Below are 20,187 nucleotides of genomic sequence, written 5' to 3' on the forward strand. Positions count from 1 at the left end.
TTGTTTCTTTATTTTATTTTTTACATTACTTTTTATTGTTGTTATTGCGGTTAGTTGCCGTCCCCTTGATATTGAATCATGGTGACCCATATGTGCAGAGTGAACATGCTCCACAGGCTTTTCAATGCAGGGATCTTTCAGAAGCAGATCTCCTGGACTGCCTTCCCCATTGCCTCTGGGTGAGTTTGAACTGCCAACCTTTCTGCTAGAAGTCAAGTGCGTAACCATTTGCACTACCCAGGGACCCCTAGAGAGTGCTGAACAGTGTGCAATACTGCCTACAGTAATGTGGAGATGGACCTCAAAAGGAAGCATTGAGTTCAGAAACTAAGAGGTCATGGTCACTATGGCTGTAGTGTCTCAACCAGGTCCTGGAATGAAGGCACTCACAGTTGACTCAAGACTCCAGAACAGGTGAAACTGCAAGAAAGATGACAGGTCATATCAACCTCAGAGTGTTAGCTAGAATGATCAGGCCCATTCATTTATTCATTACTTTTCTTGCTTCCTTTAAACAAGTGTTTTCTCAATGCTGATAATAAGCCAGGCTCCAAACTGAGGGCTCGAAATACAGTCATTCACAAGGTGGACATGACTCCTCCTTGCTGAAGGCGACAACCTATGCTTTGGTAGGAAGTACACAGTCTGGGGTCAGATTTCCTGGGTCAGAATCAGGCTTAGCCTCTCACTGGCATTTTGATCTGGGCAAGTGATGTAATCTCTCTGTGTCTCAGTTTCCTCAGCAGCAGAGCGGGGAGGGTCAGTGACTCCTTCACAGGGCTGTTGCTCTATCGAATGACTGAACACCTTGCAAGCCCATGAACAGGGCACAGAGTGAGCAGGATCACCTGGGGTCAAGAACTTGGGCTCTGGAGGGGCACTTGCTCCATAGTCAGTGTAGGACAGAGGCCAATGAAACGGTGATGGGGCTTCAGTTTTCTCCAGTAGTCCTTGCCATCTGAATCAGCTCCCAGAATGTGGCCTTTCTGGTTAATTTAGCGTTAGCACTTTGCAAGGTGAACCAAGGTGAATGCAGCAATACAAAGGGGGATATCTCCTGAAAAGGATGGGGAGCAGGAGAGCACAGAATGAAAACAGATCCCCAGGCCTTTTCTTGCTTGGCACAGCTGGGTGGGTTTGAACCACCAACCTTTAGGTTAGCAGTCAAGTGCAAACTATTTGTGCCACCAAGGGACCTTAACAAATCAATACATAACCTTGTTTTATGTGTATTTCTGTTTAAAGATGTATCATAGATATAACATATATATAGATATATATCTCAATATATATGTGTATATCATTGATTCATTAAATATATATATTTAAATATATATCATTGATTCATTAACATTGAACCCATAGACAACAACATTATAACTTGTGCCTGAATGAAGTGTATCAAACACACGTTTTTCTCTATAAGGCACATCACAGCCTTCTTACACTTAGGAACAGTAGACAGCACTTCAGCACTACCCTTGGGGGCCATTTTGAACCACAAAATAACCAACAAAAATGTACAAAAAAAAAGTGGTACTAAATAGAATGTGTAAAGGACAGTTGTTTACAGTATGAGAGCTGAAATAGGAAAGCAGAACATTGCCTTGTTTAACCTCCACTGATAACTAGCATGTCAGGCGGCTCAAATTTTTCACAAAAATAACCACAAAAGCATCACAAGTATTTATTTAGAGGTTATAAATAAATTTTACCAAGTAGGCATATTTGCAAATATGGAATCTGTGAATAATGATGATTGACTTTTCCAATACACATACACACATATTATTTCCCTTTCATTATAATATTATATTTCCTCTATATAATGTTATATTTTCTCTATAATATTGAATCCCACAAATTTTTATATGCTATCTTCATTTTCCTTCAATCCAAAAAATTTTCTAATTTACCATTTGATTTTTCTTTGATCTATGGGATAGTTAAGAGAGTGATGATTAATATTTGAAGATTTTTCCAGTCAACTTCCTGATATCTTTTCCATATTTTATGTTTTCAATTTACTTTCATGTCATCAATTGTATTCTTTATTATTCCATCTATATTTCATAATTAACATTTCCTTTATCTTTTGCTGGGTTATATAATTGGTACATTTTCTTATGTCCTCGGGTGATATTATTGCACTAAATTTTGTTAATGTACCTGCACGGGTATACTGAATTCCAAACAGGTGCAATAGTTGAAGTAAGGAGCTGTCAAGGTGCCGATTGTCTTAATCCACAGTTCCAGGTGGACACAAACGCACTGAAAGGGCTTCTACTCTGTCATTTCCACTGCTTGCACCACTCAAATCCATGAAGACCAATTAAATAAAAAGGAACCCGTTGCCATGAAGTCCATTCTGACTCATAGCGACCCTATAGGACAGGGTAGAACTGCTCCATAGTGTTTCCTAGGATGTAATCATTAAGGAAGCTGATTGCCAGGTCTTTCTCTTGTGGAGCCACTGGTGGGTTCAAACCACCAACCTTTTGGTTAGCAGGCAAGCACTGTAACCACTACACCACCAGGGCCCTTTTCATCCGTGAGCGCCCTCCCTTAAAAGAGCATTTGCATCAATTTCAGTGCGATTCATTATCTCTCGCTTGAAACCCCTTCCATACCACATACCCCCCTCAGTTGATATTACGTCATGAATATAACCCTGTTGGCGTAAATGGTCTCTGTGAGTCAGAATCCATTCAAAAGCACACAACAGTCATGGAGTCGATTCTGACTCATAGCGACCTCGTGTTACAGAGTAGAACTGCTCTATAGAGTATTCTTAGCTGTAATATTTCACCTAAGAAAAGAAGCAGATCTCTAAGCGTTTCTGCTGCAGCTCAGCTGGGTGGGTTCAACCGCCAACCTTTGGTTAACAGATGAGCACGAACCATTTGCGCCCCCCTCCCAGCCCCCCGCGCCATGTCGGAGCCCTGGTGGCCCAATGGTTAAGAACTCAGCCGCTAACCAAAAGGCCGGCAGTTTCAATCCACCAGACCCTCCTTGAAACACCTATGCGGCAGTTCTACTCTGTCCTGCTGGGTTGCTATGAGTCGGAATCAACTCAACAGCAACAAGTTTTTCAATGGGTTAGGGACCATGTCATAATTATACTCATAGATAATATTGCAAGCGAAGGACTCTTTAGGAATGTGGTGATGATTTCCCATCCCCTAATGCGCTGCCCTTGGGTTAGATGGGAAGTGATGGTTGTTATTGTTTGATGCCATTGAGTTGGCTGCCTTCACTGGTGACACCATGTGTTACAGAGTAGAATTGCCGCATAGGTTTTCTTGGCTATAATCTTTACAGATGCAGTCGCCATCCCTTTCTTCCGTGGAGCCACTGACTGGGTAGGTTCAAATTGCCAACCCCTGTGTTAGCAGACAATCACAAACTGCTTGCAAGAACAGGGCTCCTTATGAGGTGATGGTAAACCATCTGAAATTATGACATGATGGAAATTTGGCAGATTATACAACTAGAAATTATACAGCTATGGAGCTTCAGACTTTTATTTTGGCTTTTAAGGATCAGCTTAAATTGCACATTCCAGGGGATTCTGAAGTGAGTTCCGACACAAGGTCAGTGACTACTGCTATTTTCAATTCTTAGAAGCTTTTACTGATATTAATTGCAGGTTTATTGAAATTATATTCAACTACTTATAAACTAATGGTTTTAAATTGCTTACTCTGTTGATATCTCTTATCTACAATAAGGTGGAATTCATCTCTCATCTACAACTGTATATTGGGTGCATGGTATAAAAAGTCTAGATACGTAAAATATATGATTAATAAATAATAAATATTCTACAAAGAAGAGGTTATTTATCATTCTAACTATGGCTTAGGAAAGTTTATTTATTCATCCCCCAAGTAAAACTGAGCCTGGAGATATGGACAACCCTGCTCATCAGCACAAAAGAGCTACCGGATAGAAAACACGCAGCCACAAGTGTGCTGATATTGTACAGCCAGATGTTTTGACTGGCAAAGAATGCCATGTAAAATGCCAAGATGGAAGAAATGGAGTAAAAGGAGACAAAGATGCTCACCAGCACCAGGATTGTGTGGGTGGCTCTGGTCTCGGGGGAGGTTTTATGGGAGAGGAGCTTGTTCTGAATGGGTTGGAGTCGCTGCTTATGCCTGTACAAAATAAACACCATGGAGCTGCTGGCCCAGACCATGAGTCCTAGAAACTTAAAATCAGCAGAAGAAAGCAGAAAGGCATAGAGTAGTAAGATAAATGAATGCTGATGGATACCATTGCAGTATGCAAAATCACTTCTCATGGTAGTGTTTCTGTCATGGTTTGGCCCAGTCACCCTTAAAAGAATAACAATTTGTAACAGAAGATTGAGGATCCAGCAGGTGTAACAGGAGGAGACAATATGGTCTGAGGCTCTCGTTTTGAGCTCGGTCCACTTGGGTGCACTGGAGCTGACTGTGATGGCCTGGAAGCCACTCAGGAGGCAGGTGGTGCAGATGGAGGCCACCCAGGCCACTCGGTGAAGGTAGAAGAGGAGTTTACAGCTCACATCACCAAGGAAATCTTTCAGCCCCAGAGCTGTCATGGCCTGAGGGACCCCCTTAGAGAGAAGCACCAAGGTGCTGGCTGAACACAGGTGGCTGAGAATCAGGTCAATAGGCTTTAGTTTGTGTTCAGCAAATAACAAGGACAAGTGTAGACATAAAAGTGAGGAGTTCCCCAGGAGCCCAGCACCAGTCTGAAGGAGGAAGATAACCCCAAATACCAAGTCCTTGGAAATCATTGGGCTGCTAGTTATAGACTTAACATTTTCCTCAAAGCCTGAGAAATCTGGAATGAAGAAAAAGTCTTGAAAACAAACACATGTAATTTGTAATTGTTTCAGATCCACAGAAATTGAGTCACAGCTACCCAAGAAACGAGCTTCTGACTGAAGATTTCAGGGTTAGTATCATTCAATATGCATGTGAAGCCTGGAAAATGAAGGAGGAAAACGGAAGAAGAATTGACGCATTTAAAATTTTGGTGTTGGTGAAGAATATTTAATATACCACAGACTTCCAGAAGAATGAACATAATCTGTCTGGGGAGAAGTACAGTCAGAATGCTCCTTAGAAGCAAAGATGGTGAGAAAAAGAAAATCCCCTCAACAAGATGGACTGACATAGTCGCTAGCAACAATTGCTAGCATGGCTCAGGACCGGCAGTTTTTCATTCTGTCATACTGTTACCTAAAGTAGGTCCTGCTCAGTGTGGCTTCTCGTCAATAAAGATACACTCAGGTGAGGAGGGAAGAAGAGCATTTATTGCAAGCCCACTGGCAAGGAGCAAGGAGATGTATACCTCAAATCAAGCTCCCCAAACAAAAGGAGGCAGAATCTTTTATACTGTCCTTTACAAGTAAGTACATACAAATATCATGGACTACATAGGTTATCATGGCGCACGGCCACAGTAAAGACAATTTGCTTTTTTTTCCCCACTTAGTATGTACAGAAAATGGTGGATAAGTCCCACCCTGGGCAGAGATCTTACACTTTTGAAGCTAGTAAACTGCATTTGACTGGTTCAAGGCAGGAACTGAGCCACATGCAGCATTCAGGGTCTTCGAGGACAATGGACAGGAGGGGGCAGGTTCCACTTGGTAATGGCTGAACAGCTGCTAATCCAGCCACGCACAGTGCTGTCTATCACTTAAGGTTTTGCTTGATAATGGACAGAAGGAGCAGGTCTTGCTTGGTAATGACTAAATAGCTGCTGGCTGCGTTGGCTATCAATCCCTCCTTCTCTTTGGGGATATGGCGATAAGCCATAGTCCCTTGGTTGTGGAGAGAATAAAGGACAGCAAAGAATACAAATACTCTTGTACAGTTTTTTCACTTAATACAATTAAATGGTCACTATTTGTCAGCCCATGATTTTTCAGGAGGGGCTTCCGGTAGACTAGCTCAAAAGGGTTTAATTTGAGCTCTTCTGGGAGGCGCCCTAATCCCAAGCAAGGCTATAGAAGAACCCATATTTATGTTAATTTCCCTTCTTGGCACACCTTTGTTATGTGTCTTTTAAGTGTCTGGTTCATTCTTCCAAAGTTTCCACTGGATTATGGTCTCCAGGCTGCATGTAGTCAGCCATTTGATGTCCAAGAAACATGCGACTTTTTGGGTTACGCAGCTGCAAAGTGAGTCCGTTATCACTTCCTATGGAAGCAGGTCATCCAAACTGTGGAGTGATGTCATATTTAGCTACTTCTTTAGCTTTTTAAGTTCTACATGGGAAGGCTTCAACCCAACTGGAAAAGGTATCTACAAAAACTAAAAGATCCTTGTAGTTTCCAATGGTGCAAGGCATTTCAGTAAAATCTAATTGCCAATCTTCTCTGGGTGCTGGGCCTTGGTACTATATTCCAGGCTAGAAGGGAGGATGATGAGTTTTTGGAACTAGAACTTTTCCTTGCAGAGTATATTTCCAGTTTACTACATCTTGAGTGGTTCTCCACTCTTCAGACCTTTTGAGGTCTTCTTCTGAATATCCTTGGTCTTCTTTAGGAGTTTCTATCTAGGGTATCAAAGGGGCCTCAGGTGCAGATCATGATTGCATTTTGGCCACTGCTTTTATGGCTTCATCAGCTCTCCGGTTTCCTTTAATAACGTCTGTATCTCCTTTCTGGTGTCCTTGACAATGGATGACAGCAACTTTCCTTGGTAACCAGACAGCTTCTAGTACCTGGAGGATTTCTGTTGCATATTTAATTTCCTGTCTGCAGTATTGAGGAGGCCCCTTTCTTTCCCAACTGCTCCATGGGCATGCAAAATTCCAAAAACATACTTTGAGTCTGTGTGAACATTCACTGTTTTACATTTTGATAGTTGAAGAGCCCTTATCATGGCAATGAGCTCAGCCCTTTGAGCCGAGGTTCCTGGTGGAAGCGGTTCAGCTTCAAGGATTTCCCAGACAGTCACTACAGCATATCCAGCATCTCTTGTTTCATTCTCCATGAAGATACTTCTATCTGTAAAGATCTCAAGGTCAGGGTTTTGGAGAAGCTCATCACTCAAATCAGGTCTGCTGGAATAAACTTCATTTATCATTTGTATGCAATCGTGTCCCAAACCAAGCGTGGTTTGTGAAGGCAACAATGTAGCTGGGTTTAAGGTGGTTATTTCTTTTAAAGTTATATCTGGGTTGTCTAATAAGGCAGCTTGGTACTTGGCACCTTCCACCCTGCTGTCATCCAGTGGGCCTCTTTCTGTTCTAATATTGTCAAGACCAAATGAGGAACAAACATGGTGGTTGGTTGCCCCAAACTTAGCTTTTCTGCCCCTGTTAAAATTAACACTGTGGCTGCCACAGCTTGTAGACAGGCAGGCATCCCATAGTGGTCATGTCTAGAACCTTGGAAAAATAAGCAATAGGTTGTCACCAGTCCCCCAACTTTTGGGTTAGGATGCCTGCTGCTATTCCCTCACTCTCAGGCATGAACAGTTTAAAGGGTTTTGCTAGACTGGGGAGCCCCAGGGCTGGGGTTGATATGAATTTTTCTTTAATTGTCTGGAAGGTTTTTTGTTGTTCATCAGTCCAAATAAAAGAATCTGAATCTTTTCCTTTAGTTGCTTTATATAAAGGTTTGGCTATTAGTCCAAAGTTGGGACTCCAGATTCTGCAAAAAACTGCCATTCCAGGAATCCTCAGCATTGCCTCTGGGACCTGGAAGGTGAGATTGCACAAGCAGTCTCTTTTCTCTCTGGCAGCAGTTCTCTTTTTCCCTGAGAGATCCAGAATCCCAGGAATGTAATCTTGGCTTGAGAAATCTGGACCTTAGGTCTCAATATTTTGTACCCAGCCTGGCCCAGAAAGTTAAGAGTGGTGATAGTGTTTACATCTGATTATTCTCTAGTCTTGCTCGCTATGAGCAAGTCATCGACATATTGAAGCAAAACTCCGTTTAGGAGGGTTAACTGTCTTAAGTCTTTAGCCAGAGTTGTACCAAACAATGTGGGCTATTTTTGAACCCCTGTGGGAGTACAGTCCAGTAGAACTATTGTTTATCACCCCTTTGGGGGTACTCCCATTCAAAGGCAAACAGTTCTCGGCTTTCAGACTCTAATGGTATACAAAATAAGGCATCTTTTAAGTCTATAACAGTAAACCAGGCAAAATCTTCTGGAAGAGTGGCTAGCAAAATATATGGATTTGGTACTACAGGATGGACTGTAACTACTATTTGGTTAATTGCTCTGAAGTCTTGAACAAAACTATACTCATTGGAATGAGGTTTCTTTACAGGCAAAATTGGTGTATTATAAGTGGATTGGCATGGTCTTATGAGTCCAAATTCTAGATATTAGTGGATAAGTGAGCAGAGGCTTCATTTCGCCTCTAGCCTTAGAGGGTATTGCTTCATCCATGGTGGGTAGATTCCTGGTAACACTTCAACTTCCACTGGAACAACATTTTTAGCTCACCCTGGTTGCCCTTGTACCCCTACCCAAGGGATTACTGCATCCTTTATCTTTTTAGGCACAGTCTTAATGGGGGCTGCAATGGGCATCATGAGAGTCAACAGGTGGGACTGTATTCTCCATCCTTGCTCCTTAGGTACTATTAAATTTAGTTTACCATCTTGGAAACGGATTTGAGCTTGTAATTTAAAAGGCACATCTCACTTTAGTAAAGAAACTGGGCACTCTGGCATGTAGAGAAAAGAGTAAGTTAAAGTAGATTCATCGACCAAACATTCCACAGGTTGGATAAAATTCCTAGTAACCCTTCTTCCCGTAACTCCCACCACTGATATTGATTACTTTGATAATGTCCCTTCAGATTATTAATAACCAAATGGGTGGCTCCTGTGTCCAATAAAAAGTCAATCATTTCTCCCCTAACCTTTACTTTAACCAGGGGCTCCTAGGAGGAAATTGGAATAAGATTGGCCTCTGGTCCCCCTCAGTCCAATTCTTTCCCTTGTTGTATCATAACCTTTTTGGGTTCCTTTGGGGCCCTCTGTCTCTTAGGGCATTCTCTCTTCCAATGTCCTTTCTGTTTACACCACATGCATTGGTTTTTCCCTAGATTAGGCCAGGTCCCAGACCTTGGGGAAACCTTCCTCTTGACTGGAAGGCTGCTGAAAGCATAGTTACTTGCTGCTTGGTGCCTTTCTCTCCTGTACTTGTTCTCGATTAGAATAGACCTTGAAGGCTATTTCTACCAACTGTAAGATTCCCATTCCCACACTGCCTTCTACTTTCTGTAATTTCTTTCTTATGTCAGGGGCACTTTGCTCTATGAAGATCATATTCACCATACAAGTATTTTCAAGCATCTCAGGATTTGGATCAGTAAATTGTCTGAAAATGGTGAAAATTCATTCAAGGAAGGCAGAGGCATCTTCCTCCGGTTTTTGTTTAATTTCATACACCTTGTTTAAATTCTTTTGTTTGGGTGCCCCATGTTTGAGCCCAGTTAGCAAGCATTCATGGCACTGATAAAATCTGGCATGGCCAGCCTGGGTGTTTGGGTCCCAACCTGGTTCAGTGGCCAGCACAGCCAAATCCACAGGGGGGTTGCCATTGGCATTTTCCTGGTGGAGCCTATCTGCTTCTTCCCTGGTCTTTTCAAAAACCATTCTCCTCTCCTCCAGAGTGAATAAAATATCACATAAGGCTTGACAATCTGCCCAATTTGCATAGTGAGTTTTAAAAATAGAAACAAAAAGATCATGCATTTCCTTAGGATCCTCTCAGTATGCTGGTAGATTGTTTTTCCAATAGAGTAAGTCAGGATTCATGAATGGACTATGTACCCAGACTGGGGTAGGGACTCCTGTTACACTGTCCTCACCTCCACCTGGTGCAGGGAGTTCCCTCAAAGAGTACAGCCCTGTTGAGGGTCCTGAGGCCCACGGACCAAATCGGGCACCACTTTGAGTGTTTGCCGGGGAAAGCATCTTAGCACTGGAGGCCTCCAGGGTGAATGAAGGGTTTACAGGATAAAGGGGAGGTCTATGGCCTCTGGTTAAAACCAGGTCCTCTTCTAGAGGCCTAGACAAAACAAGCATTTTACTACTCTGTTTGCACCGTGATTTTACATTGTTTTCACAAACTCTTATTTTGCCACAATGACATAAAAGCTTCAACATACATTTTCTCATCGCACTTCCCTTTGTCACCAGAAAAAAAAGTCGATTCCAACTCATAGTGACCCTACAGGACAGAGTAGAACTGCACCATAGGGTTTCCAAGGAGTGCCTGGTGGATTCGAACTGCCAACCTTTTGGTTAGCAGTTAAACTCTTAATAACTATGCCAACAGGGTTTCCTTCCTTCTTTAGTGCAGAACAAATCTAACTGCAGTGTGGTGTCATAATTTAAAGATCCATTCTCAGGCCAGTGTTCGCTGTCCCCGAGCTCCTATGGGGGCCAGGCAGTGTTAGAATGAAATTTCATTTTAGACTTTTTCATTGAGTCATATCCAAAATAAGACCAATTCTTTAAAATACACCCTAGAGGACTACATTCTGGAATGCTGAAATTATTTCCCATGGTACCAAACCTTAAACTACAGATGCCTATTTAAAACAAAAGTATTTGACTCAACCTTCACTGGCTAAGCATTACCAGAATCTACAGTCTGTCTTTCTACAAATAGGATTTATTTCTATACCAAACATGGAGACTAAGACATCTATTCAAAATGAAAGCATTTGACCCAACTTTCAGTAGCTAAAAACTACCAGATCAACAGTCTATCCACTTTTTGAACAATGGGACTTATTTCTGTACTCACCAAGAGAGTCTTTTCCCTCTTCCGGGGGCAACTGACACCATTCTTTCTCCTCTTCATGTAGTGTGTCACCAAGGGGTCAAAGGTCAGCTCCAGCCACAAGGGCTGAAACGAATCCCCCTCCGGAAAAAGGTTAATCAGTGTGCACTTGAGAGAAGTGGTCAGTTCCTGTTGGCCGGAGGTGATCTCAGGAGTCGGGCAGTCCTGGTCCCATCTGTATTACCAGAATTTATTACCCTAAGCAGGTCCTGTTTGGTGTGGCTTCTCGTCAATAAAGACATGCTGAGGCAAGGAGGAAGAGTGTTTATGGCAAGCATGCAAGCAAGGATCAAGGAAGTGTATACCTCAACTCAAGCCCCCCAAAGGGAGGCATGACATTTTATATCACCCTTCATAAGGAATTACATACAAATATCATGGACTACATAGGTTATCATGGCACCCAGGTGCAGTAAGACAAATTACATTTTTTTCCTTCAGTATGTACAGAAAATGGTGGATAAGTCCTATCTTGGATGGAGAGCTTACACTTTTGAGGCTAGTAAACTGCGTTTGACTGGCTTAAGGTGGGAATTGCGCCAAATGCAGTGTTCAGGGTCTTTGAGGACAATGGACAGGAAGGGGCAAGTTCTGCTTGGTAATGACTGAGCAGATGCTAATTGTGCCACACACAGTGCTGTCTATCACTTAAGGTTTTGCTTGATAATGGACAGGAGAAGTAGGTCTTGCTTGATAACGACTAAGCAGCTGCTGTCCGCATTGGCTATCAGTACTTAGGGGCGCTATGAGTCTGACCCGACTCCACGGCACCTAACAACAACAACATCACTTGTCAGAACACTTCCAGGTAAAATTACCCACAATCCTTCACACTTGTTACTCATCTTGGCTTTTCCACTGTGCAGTCCAAGGTTGTTTATCAAACAGCGCCATCTACTGTTTCTTTGTGAGCACAACATAGATAGTCCCTGGGTGATGCAGTTACCAAAAACCCGTTCCCCTTGGAGTAGATTCCAACTCATACAACCCTATAGGACAGAGTAGAACTGCCCCATAGGGTTTCCAAGGAGCACCTGGTGGATTCAAACAGCCCGCATTTTGGTTAGCAGCCGTAGCTCTATAGTGACCCTATAGGATTGGAGAATTGCCCCCATAGGTTTTCCAAGGAGCTGCTGCTGGATTCGAACTGCTCACATTTTGGTTAGCAGCCGTGGCTCTTAACCACTGCCATCCCACGGGTCCACAAACAGTTCAGTGCTTGACTAATGCCTGACCTCTGACAAGCCCATCTAACAAAATGTCTGTGTAGTAATGGTCAGTTGTTTCAGGGGAGTCCCTGGGTGGCATAAATGGTGAAGTGCTTGACCACTAGACGAAAGGTCGGCAGTTTGAACCCACCCAAAACCACCTCAGGAGACAGGCCTGGAGCTCTCCATCTGAAAAGTCACAGCACTGAAAACCATACAGAGTGCAGTTCTACTCTGCACACATGGGAATGCCATGAGTTGGAACTGACTCAACGGCAACCAACAACACCTCACAGTTACTTTTTTTTTTCCTGCAGCAATGTGCCTAGGCCCAATTACAGCATAAATCCTGCTTTCTCTTAATAAAAGAGCCAGAAGACCCAAGTTTTCAGGTAGGGTACAGACCCTGTTATTGCCCTCAAGATAAAGTGGCAATCTGACAGACATTCCAGGAAAGACTCTTCTCTCTGATAAAATAGATAGGCATGAAATTCCAGAGGCTTTTGATCCAACCCCTCTCCCTTGCCTTGTGTTCTTTCCTTGTGAGGACACATTACCAGGGCTGTGAGATGCCTATGAAGCAGCCAGCTGAGATGAGAACCAGCATCTTGAGGAGGACAGACTTCTTAAATGAAAGGAGTTGTGGTCCTTGAAAATCATCAAGTGACACACCATTTTTCTTGGAAGTTTTATCTCAAGAATTCCAATAAACTCAACAATAAATGTTGAATTTGTCTTTCTTAAAGATATAAGATATATTTTTATATAAGATAGATAAAAGAGTGACTACGTTGATTTAAGGTCCTTTATGTTTCAATCTGTTACACATAAGGTCACCATGAGTTGAAGCCAACTCGACGGCAACTAATAATAAAATGCTTACAGAAACTGGAAAAGAAAAATAAATATCCATGCAATTCTCACCTAGACACTGAGTGACCACTCATAATTTCAGATTTTAGCAATTCTATTTTATCCATATCTCATATGTAGAGAAATACTAGTAATTGGCCATATTGAACCAGGAAGAAATCTTGAATATTTCAAGTGGACGGCTATGTTTGATAAGTTAAAACACACGGAAGATAAAGGACTTAAAAACTGGTTTTCATACAGACCATCATCAATCATTGCAACAGTGAATTACAAAATGACATCCTGGATGTCAGAGAGAGAGAAGCAATAACTGATCCATACCTATCCCAACACATATTGCACGATGTTCTTTCTTTTCCATGCACCAAACAAACCACAAGAAAGCCATGAACATGATCTGCAGTCGCTGACCTGTTGGTAGCTTTTTTCTTTTTCTGTGTTTCCTATTGAAGGAGCTCACACTCATCCTCACAAAACAGACTCAGGCCACAGGACTCAGAATTGCAGAGAAGTTGGGCAGTAAGTGGTTTACAGAGTAGAAACACGGACAGAAGAGCAGGGGACCCTCTGGATGCGATAGAGAGAGCACAGTTGGAGATATGCTGACAATCTGAAGAGAGAAGAAAGAGAATCAGACAACACACGAAGTGACAGAGACCACTCAAACAATGGCAAACACAGCATGCCAATGGGAGAATTTCTTTTGTGAAATAAAAAACAGATAAAAACTTACACATGAGTAATGATTAATTGTATTCTGACATTTAATAGGAAACCACAAGTAAGTCATGCTTTCTGGTTAACTTTTATTTATTTTTAAGTTTGTCCATCAAAAAAATAATTCCAGCAGAAAACCTACGTAAAGGACCTATGAGTCAGAGACCAAGTCAAATGCAGGGAAAGCCACAGACGTACCTCTACCCACCCAGTTGTTCCTCATTCCTTTAGAAAACTGCCTAAAATTCAGGAAAAAGTTTTAGAGGTTTTATTGAATCAGGATTGGGTTCAGAACTAAAATTCAGGCTAAACAATGTCAAGTGTTAAAGGACATAACAGCAAATGAATGAGGCAGAAAGTCTCTGATCCACAGATAAATGGGGGTTCAGATAGAAAGACCCAGCAGAGAAGACAATGAGCAATGAATGGACTGGAACAACAGTTGTAGATTTTTAACAGAATCAACACCAGTAAGGCCCCCTCGTGAGAAGGATGGGCAAGGCTACAGGAAAGGTTTATTTTCCCAAGGGAGTGGTTTCTTGCTGCTGACTCCAGGAGAGATTCAGTACAAATGATTCTGATCCAAGTGAACACAGGGAGAGACACAATCAGAAAAGCAGCTTTGAGGCAGGCTGGCTTCTAGATCTATGTCATGGTTGGGACCCTGTGTGGGCTCTGGGCTTGACTATAATGTTGAGAGACAGCCTCCCCAAAATCCATAACAATGGGTGTGACATTTTACAAATTTGGCCAACCATCTTCATCAGCTGGTCTTGTGCCAAGCCAGCCTCTGACATAGCTCTACCTCCCCACACTCATTCCTTGTTCCTTTGGAGAACTGCCTAAAGTTTAGGAACATGTTTACGGTGTTTTATGGAATCAGGCTTGGGTTCGGCACTAAAATTCAGGACATACAGACTCAACCCCACATCCTGACTGAGAGACATGCACAGAGTGGTGAGGCTGTTCTGGATCAGCTCTATGGGCAGCTGAGGTGGGATTCCAGCTCTTTTTTTTTTTTTTTTTTTTTTATTGCTGAGTCTTATCCCATTGTGTGAATACACCAAGATGGTTTAGCCTTTCTACTGTTGATTAATACCTGGACTATTTCCTGTACTTGATTATTATAAATAAAGATGCTATGAGCATTCTTGTATAAGCTTTTTTTTTTTCTTGGATGATGATATAGAATGTTACCCTCCCCACAGTAAGCTCTCTTGTCCCCTTTCCCCCCTCTCCTGTCACCTTTCCTTCCTCTTGCCCCAAGCAACAGCTTTCTGGTTCTATCTATCACTGTGGTAGTCTTACCTGTTCTAGCTTCTTTCTTACAAGGACACTTCTGATTACAATAGGCGCTCCTGGATAATGCAAGATAGCCCTCATCTTAAGACACTAAAAATACCTAAATAAGTGGAAAAGTATGCCAAGTTCCTGGCTCAGAAGACTCAATATTTTAAGATTTCTGTTCTCACATATTCTCATTTAAAAATCCCAGTGGTCAGAATTGAGAAACCAGATGTAAATCCATCCACCTATGGTCACCTGATCTTTGACAAGGGCCCAAAGTCCATCAAATGGGGAAAAGACAGTCTTTTTAACAAATGGTGCTGGCAAAACTGGATGTCCATCTGCAAAATAATGAAACAGGACCCATACCTCACACCAAACACAAAAACTAATTCAAAATGGATTAAAGACTTAGATATAAAACCAAAAACTATAAAGATTAGAGAAGAAAAAATAGGATCAATACTAGAGGCCCTACTACATGGCATTAACAGGATACAAACCATAACTCAGAACAAACAAACTCCAGAAGATAAGCTAGATAACTGGGATCTTCTAAAAATTAAACACTTATGCTCATCAAAAGACTTCACCAAAATTGTAAAAAGAGAACCTACACACTGGGAAAAATTTTTTGGCTATGAAAAGTCCGACAAAGTTCTAATCTCTAAAATCTACAGAAAATCCAACACCTCTGCAACAAAAAGACAAATAATCCAATTAAAAAATGGGCAAAGGAAGTGAACAGACACTTCACCAAAGAAGACATTCAAGCAGCTAACAGACACATGAGGAAATGCTCACAATCACTAGTCATGAGAGAAATGCAAATCATAACCACAATGAGATACCATCTCACCCCAGCATTACTGGCATGAACAGAAAAACAGAAAATAACAAATTCTGGAGAGGCTGCGGGAAAATTGGAACTCTTATGCACTGCTAGTGGGAATGCAAAATTGTACAACAATTTTGGAAAATAGTATGGCACTTCCTTAGAAAGCTAGAAATAGCAATACCATAGGATCCAGCAATCCCACTCCTAGGAATATATCCTAGAGAAGTAAGAGCTGTCACATGAATAGACATATGCACAACCATTTTCATTGCCACATTGTTCACAATCACAGAAAGATAGAAACAACCTAGGTGCCCATCAACACATGAATGGATAAACAAACTAGGTGACATACACACAAAGGAGTACTACACAACAATAAAGAACAATGATGAATCTGTAAAACATCTCACAACATGGAAGCATCTGGAGGGCATTATGCTGAGTGAAATAAGTCAATCACAAAAGGACATATACTGTATGAGACCACTACTATAAAAACTCATGAAAAGGTTTACACACAAAAAGAAACAATCTTTGATGGTTAAGAGAGAGGGGAGGGGTGGGGATGAAAAAACACTAAATAGACAATAGGTAAGTTCTAACTTTAGTGAAGAGTAAGACAGTGCAAAATACTGGGGAAGCCAGCACAACTTGTCCAAGGCAAGGTCATGGACACTCCATAGACACATCGAGACTCCCTGAGGGACCGAATTGCTGGGCTGAGGGCTGGGGGGACCATGGTCTCAGGAAACATCTAGCTCAGTTGGTGTAACATAGTTTCAAAAGAAAACGTTTTACTTTCTACTTTGGTGAGTGGCATCTGGGGTCTTAAAAGCTTGTGAGCAGCCATCTAAGATACTCCACTGGTCTCACCCCATCAGAAGCAAGGGAGAATGAAGAAAACCAAAGACACAAGGCAATGATTAGTCCAAAGGACTAATAACCACAACTACCACAGCCTCCACCAGACTGAGTCCAGCACAACTGGATGGTGCCTGGCTACCACCACTGACTGCTCTGACAGGGATCACAATAGAGGATCTGGACAGAGCTGGAGAAAAATGTAGAACAAAATTCTAACTCACAAAAAAAGAACAGACTTACTGGCATGACACAGACTGGAGAAACCCTGAGAGTATGGCCCCCGAGCACCCTTTTAGCTCAGTAATGAAGTCACTCCTGAGGTTCACCCTTCAGCCAAAGATTAGACACACCCATAAAACAAAACAAGACTAAAGGGCACACCAGCCTAGGGGCAAGGACTAGAAGGCAGGAAGGGACAGGAAAACTGGTGATTGGTAACCCAAGGTCAAGAAGGGAGAGTGCTGACGTGTCATGGGGTTGGTAACCAATGTCACAAAACAATATGTGTACTAATTGTTTAATGAGAATCTAGTTTGTTCTATAAACCTTCAACTAAAGTACGATAAAAAAATTTTTTTTAAATCCCAGCAGTCTTGGTTTGTTTTTGTTTTTGTTTTTTTGTAGGAATTAGCAAACTGATTCTAAAGTATATATGGAAACGCAAAAGACCTAGAATACTCAAAATATCTTTTTAATAGAAGAACTAATACAGAGGACTTTAAGATCTGATTTCAAAACTTACTCTAAAATTATAGTAATGAGAGAGTGTGGTATTGGTACAAGGACAGACAATAGACCAATGGAAAAGAAAAGAGTCCACACACATCGTCAACTTATCTTCAACAAAGTTACCAAAGTAATTCAAGCAGGAAGCATAGTATTTTTGACAAATTATTCTGAAAAAAGTACTTATACATAAAAATAAATATAGAAAGAACCTCAATCCTTCCTCAAAACTTTTGCAAATTAACTCAAAATGGATCATGTATCTTAATGTAAGACAGAAAATGATATACCATTTTGAAGATAATATATGAGGAATGCTCTTTGTACTTGGTTTAGGCCAAGATTTCTCACATAGGAAACAAGAAATAATATATCATAAAAGAAAAATATGATAAACTTGTTGTTGTTATTGGTTGTTGTCGAGTCAATTCTGAAGGTCCTTAGGTCGTGCAAAAAGTTTGCACCATCTGCTAGCCTAAAGTTTGGTGGTTCCAACCCACCCAGAGGTACCAAGGAAGAAAAGGCCTGGAGTGTTAAGACTACAGCCAAACCCTATAGAGGAATTACTCTGTAACACATGGGGTCTGCATGATAAACTAAAGTTTAATAAAATTAAACATTCTTGAAGTTCAAAAGACACTGTTAAGAAAAGGCAAATGCCAGCCATGGCCTGAAAAAATATTTGGAAATCTATATCTAATAAATGATGGGTATCCAGAACATACAAAAAATCCTTAAAAATATAGTAAGAAAAATGACACGGTACAAAACTAGGCAAAATATCCGAACACATATTTCACCAACTATATATGCATGGTATGTAAAACTTAGAAAAAAAGTTCAGCATCATTAGTATCAAAGAAATACAAACGAAAACCACAATGAGATACCACTACACACTCATTCAAATAGCTGACATTAAAAGACTGACAATACCTAGCTTTTGAAGACATGAAAAACAAACAAACAAACTGGAGCTATCATACATTGTTTGTAAAAAACAAACAAACCCATTGCCATCAAGTCGATTCCAACTCATAGTGATCCTATAGGACAGAGTTTCCAAGGAAAAGCTGGTAGATTTGAACTGCTGATCTTGGGAAATCACTGTGAAAGTTTCTTATAAAGTTAAACATCCACATTGACACAGCAGTCTCATTTGTAGGTATAATCACAAGAGAAATGGAAATATGTGTTCACAGAAATAGTTACACTCTCAGAAATAGTTACCAGCAGTTTGATTCTTCAAAGCCCAAAACTGGAAAACACAAACAAAAACAAATGTCCATCCACAGGTGAATGAGTAATACATTGTGCTATATCCATAAAGGAGGTAGTATATGATGAAGAACCGATGGCATTGAAGGAAGAAGTCCAAGATGCACTGAAGGGAATGGCAAAAAACAAGGCTCTAGGAAATGACAGATTATTAATTGAGATGTTTCAACAAACGGATGCAGCACTGGAAGTGCTCGCTCGTCTACACCAAGAAATTTGGAAGACAGCTACCTGGCCAACCAATTGGAAGAGATCCATATTTGTGCACGTTTCAAAGAAAGGTGATCCAACAGAATGCAGAAATTATAGAACAATATCATTAATATCACACTCAAGTAAAATTTTGCTGAAGAGAATTCAAAAATGATTGCAGTAGTACATCGACAGGGAAGTGCCAGAAATTCAAGCCAGATATAGAAAAGGAAGTGGAATGAGGGATATCATTGCTGATGTTAGATGGATCCTGGCTGAAGGCAGAAAATACCAGAAAGATGTTTACCTGTGTTTTATTGACTATGCAATGGCATTCGACTGCGTGGATCATAACAAATTATGGATAACATGGCGAAGAATGGGAATTCCACAACACTTAATTGTGCTCGTGTGGAACCTGTTCATAGATGAAGAGGCAGTCGTTCGAACAGAACAGGGGATACTGCGTGATTTAAAATCAGGAAAGGTGTGCGTCAGGGTTGTATCCTTTCACCATACTTATTCAATCTGTATGCTGAGTAAATAATCTGAGAAGCTGGACTATAAGGAGAAGCACGTGGCGTCAGGACTGGAGGAAGACTCATTAACAACTTGCCTTATGCAGATGACACAACCTTGCTTGCTGAAAGTGAAGAGGACTTGAAGCACTTACTGATGAAGATCAAAGACCACCTCCTTCAGTATGAATTACATCTTAACATAAAGAAAACAAAAATCCTCACAACTGGACCAATAAGCAACATCATGATAAACGCAGAAAAGATTGAAGTTGTCAAGGACTTCATTTGACTTGGATCCACAATCAGCACCCATGGAAGCAGCAGTCAGGAAATCAGACTACGCATTGCATTGGGCAAATCTGCTGCAAAAGATCTTCTTAAAGTGTTAAAAAGCAAAGATGTCACTTTAAGGACTAAGGTGCACCTGACCCAAGCCATGGTGTTTTCAATTGCCTCATATGCATGAGAAAGCTGGACAATGTATAAGGAAGACCAAAGAAGAATTGATGCCTTTGAATTATGGTGTTGGTGAAGAATATCGAATATACCATGGAATTCCAGAAGAACAAACAAATCTGTTTTGGAAAAAGTACAGCCAGGATGCTCTTTAGAAGCAAGGATGGCAAGAGTTCGTCTCACGTACTTTGGACATGTTATCAGGAGGGACCAGTCCCTGGAGAAGGACATCATGCTTGGTGAAGTAGAGGGTCAGTGAAAAAGAGGAAGACGTTCAACAAGATGGACTGACACAGTGGCTGCAACAATGGGCTCAGGCATAACAACGATTGTGAGGATGGCCAGGACCGGGCAGTGTTTCGTTCTGTTGTACACAGGGTGGCTATTTGTCTGAACTGACT

The 20,187-nt window shown here is 41.3% G+C and overlaps 1 protein-coding gene across 1 annotated transcript; it reads right to left on the bottom strand.

Moving 5' to 3' along the window:
- Positions 1-3,871: 3,871 nt before the first annotated feature.
- On the bottom strand, positions 3,872-13,298 carry LOC111822428 (vomeronasal type-1 receptor 4-like). Its single transcript, XM_023741271.1, has 2 exons — positions 13,226-13,298; positions 3,872-4,833 (listed from the first exon to the last, which is right to left on the bottom strand). The coding sequence occupies exons 1-2, from the start codon at positions 13,296-13,298 to the stop codon at positions 3,872-3,874; spliced, it is 1,035 nt and encodes a 344-aa protein (XP_023597039.1).
- Between the last annotated feature and the right edge of the window lie 6,889 nt (positions 13,299-20,187).

The sequence above is a fragment of the Trichechus manatus genome, unplaced genomic scaffold (assembly GCF_000243295.1).
Source record: "Trichechus manatus latirostris isolate Lorelei unplaced genomic scaffold, TriManLat1.0 scaffold00176, whole genome shotgun sequence".
Taxonomy (NCBI): Eukaryota; Metazoa; Chordata; class Mammalia; order Sirenia; family Trichechidae; genus Trichechus; species Trichechus manatus.

Coding starts and splice junctions, on each gene's coding strand:
- LOC111822428 (XM_023741271.1), bottom strand. CDS start 13,298: ATGTTCATGGCTTTCTTGTGGTTTGTTTGGTGCATGGAAAAGAAAGAA. Junction 4,834..13,225: donor TGCAATATGTGTTGGGATAG/GTATGGATCAGT, acceptor TCTTCATTCCAG/ATTTCTCAGGCTTTGAGGAA.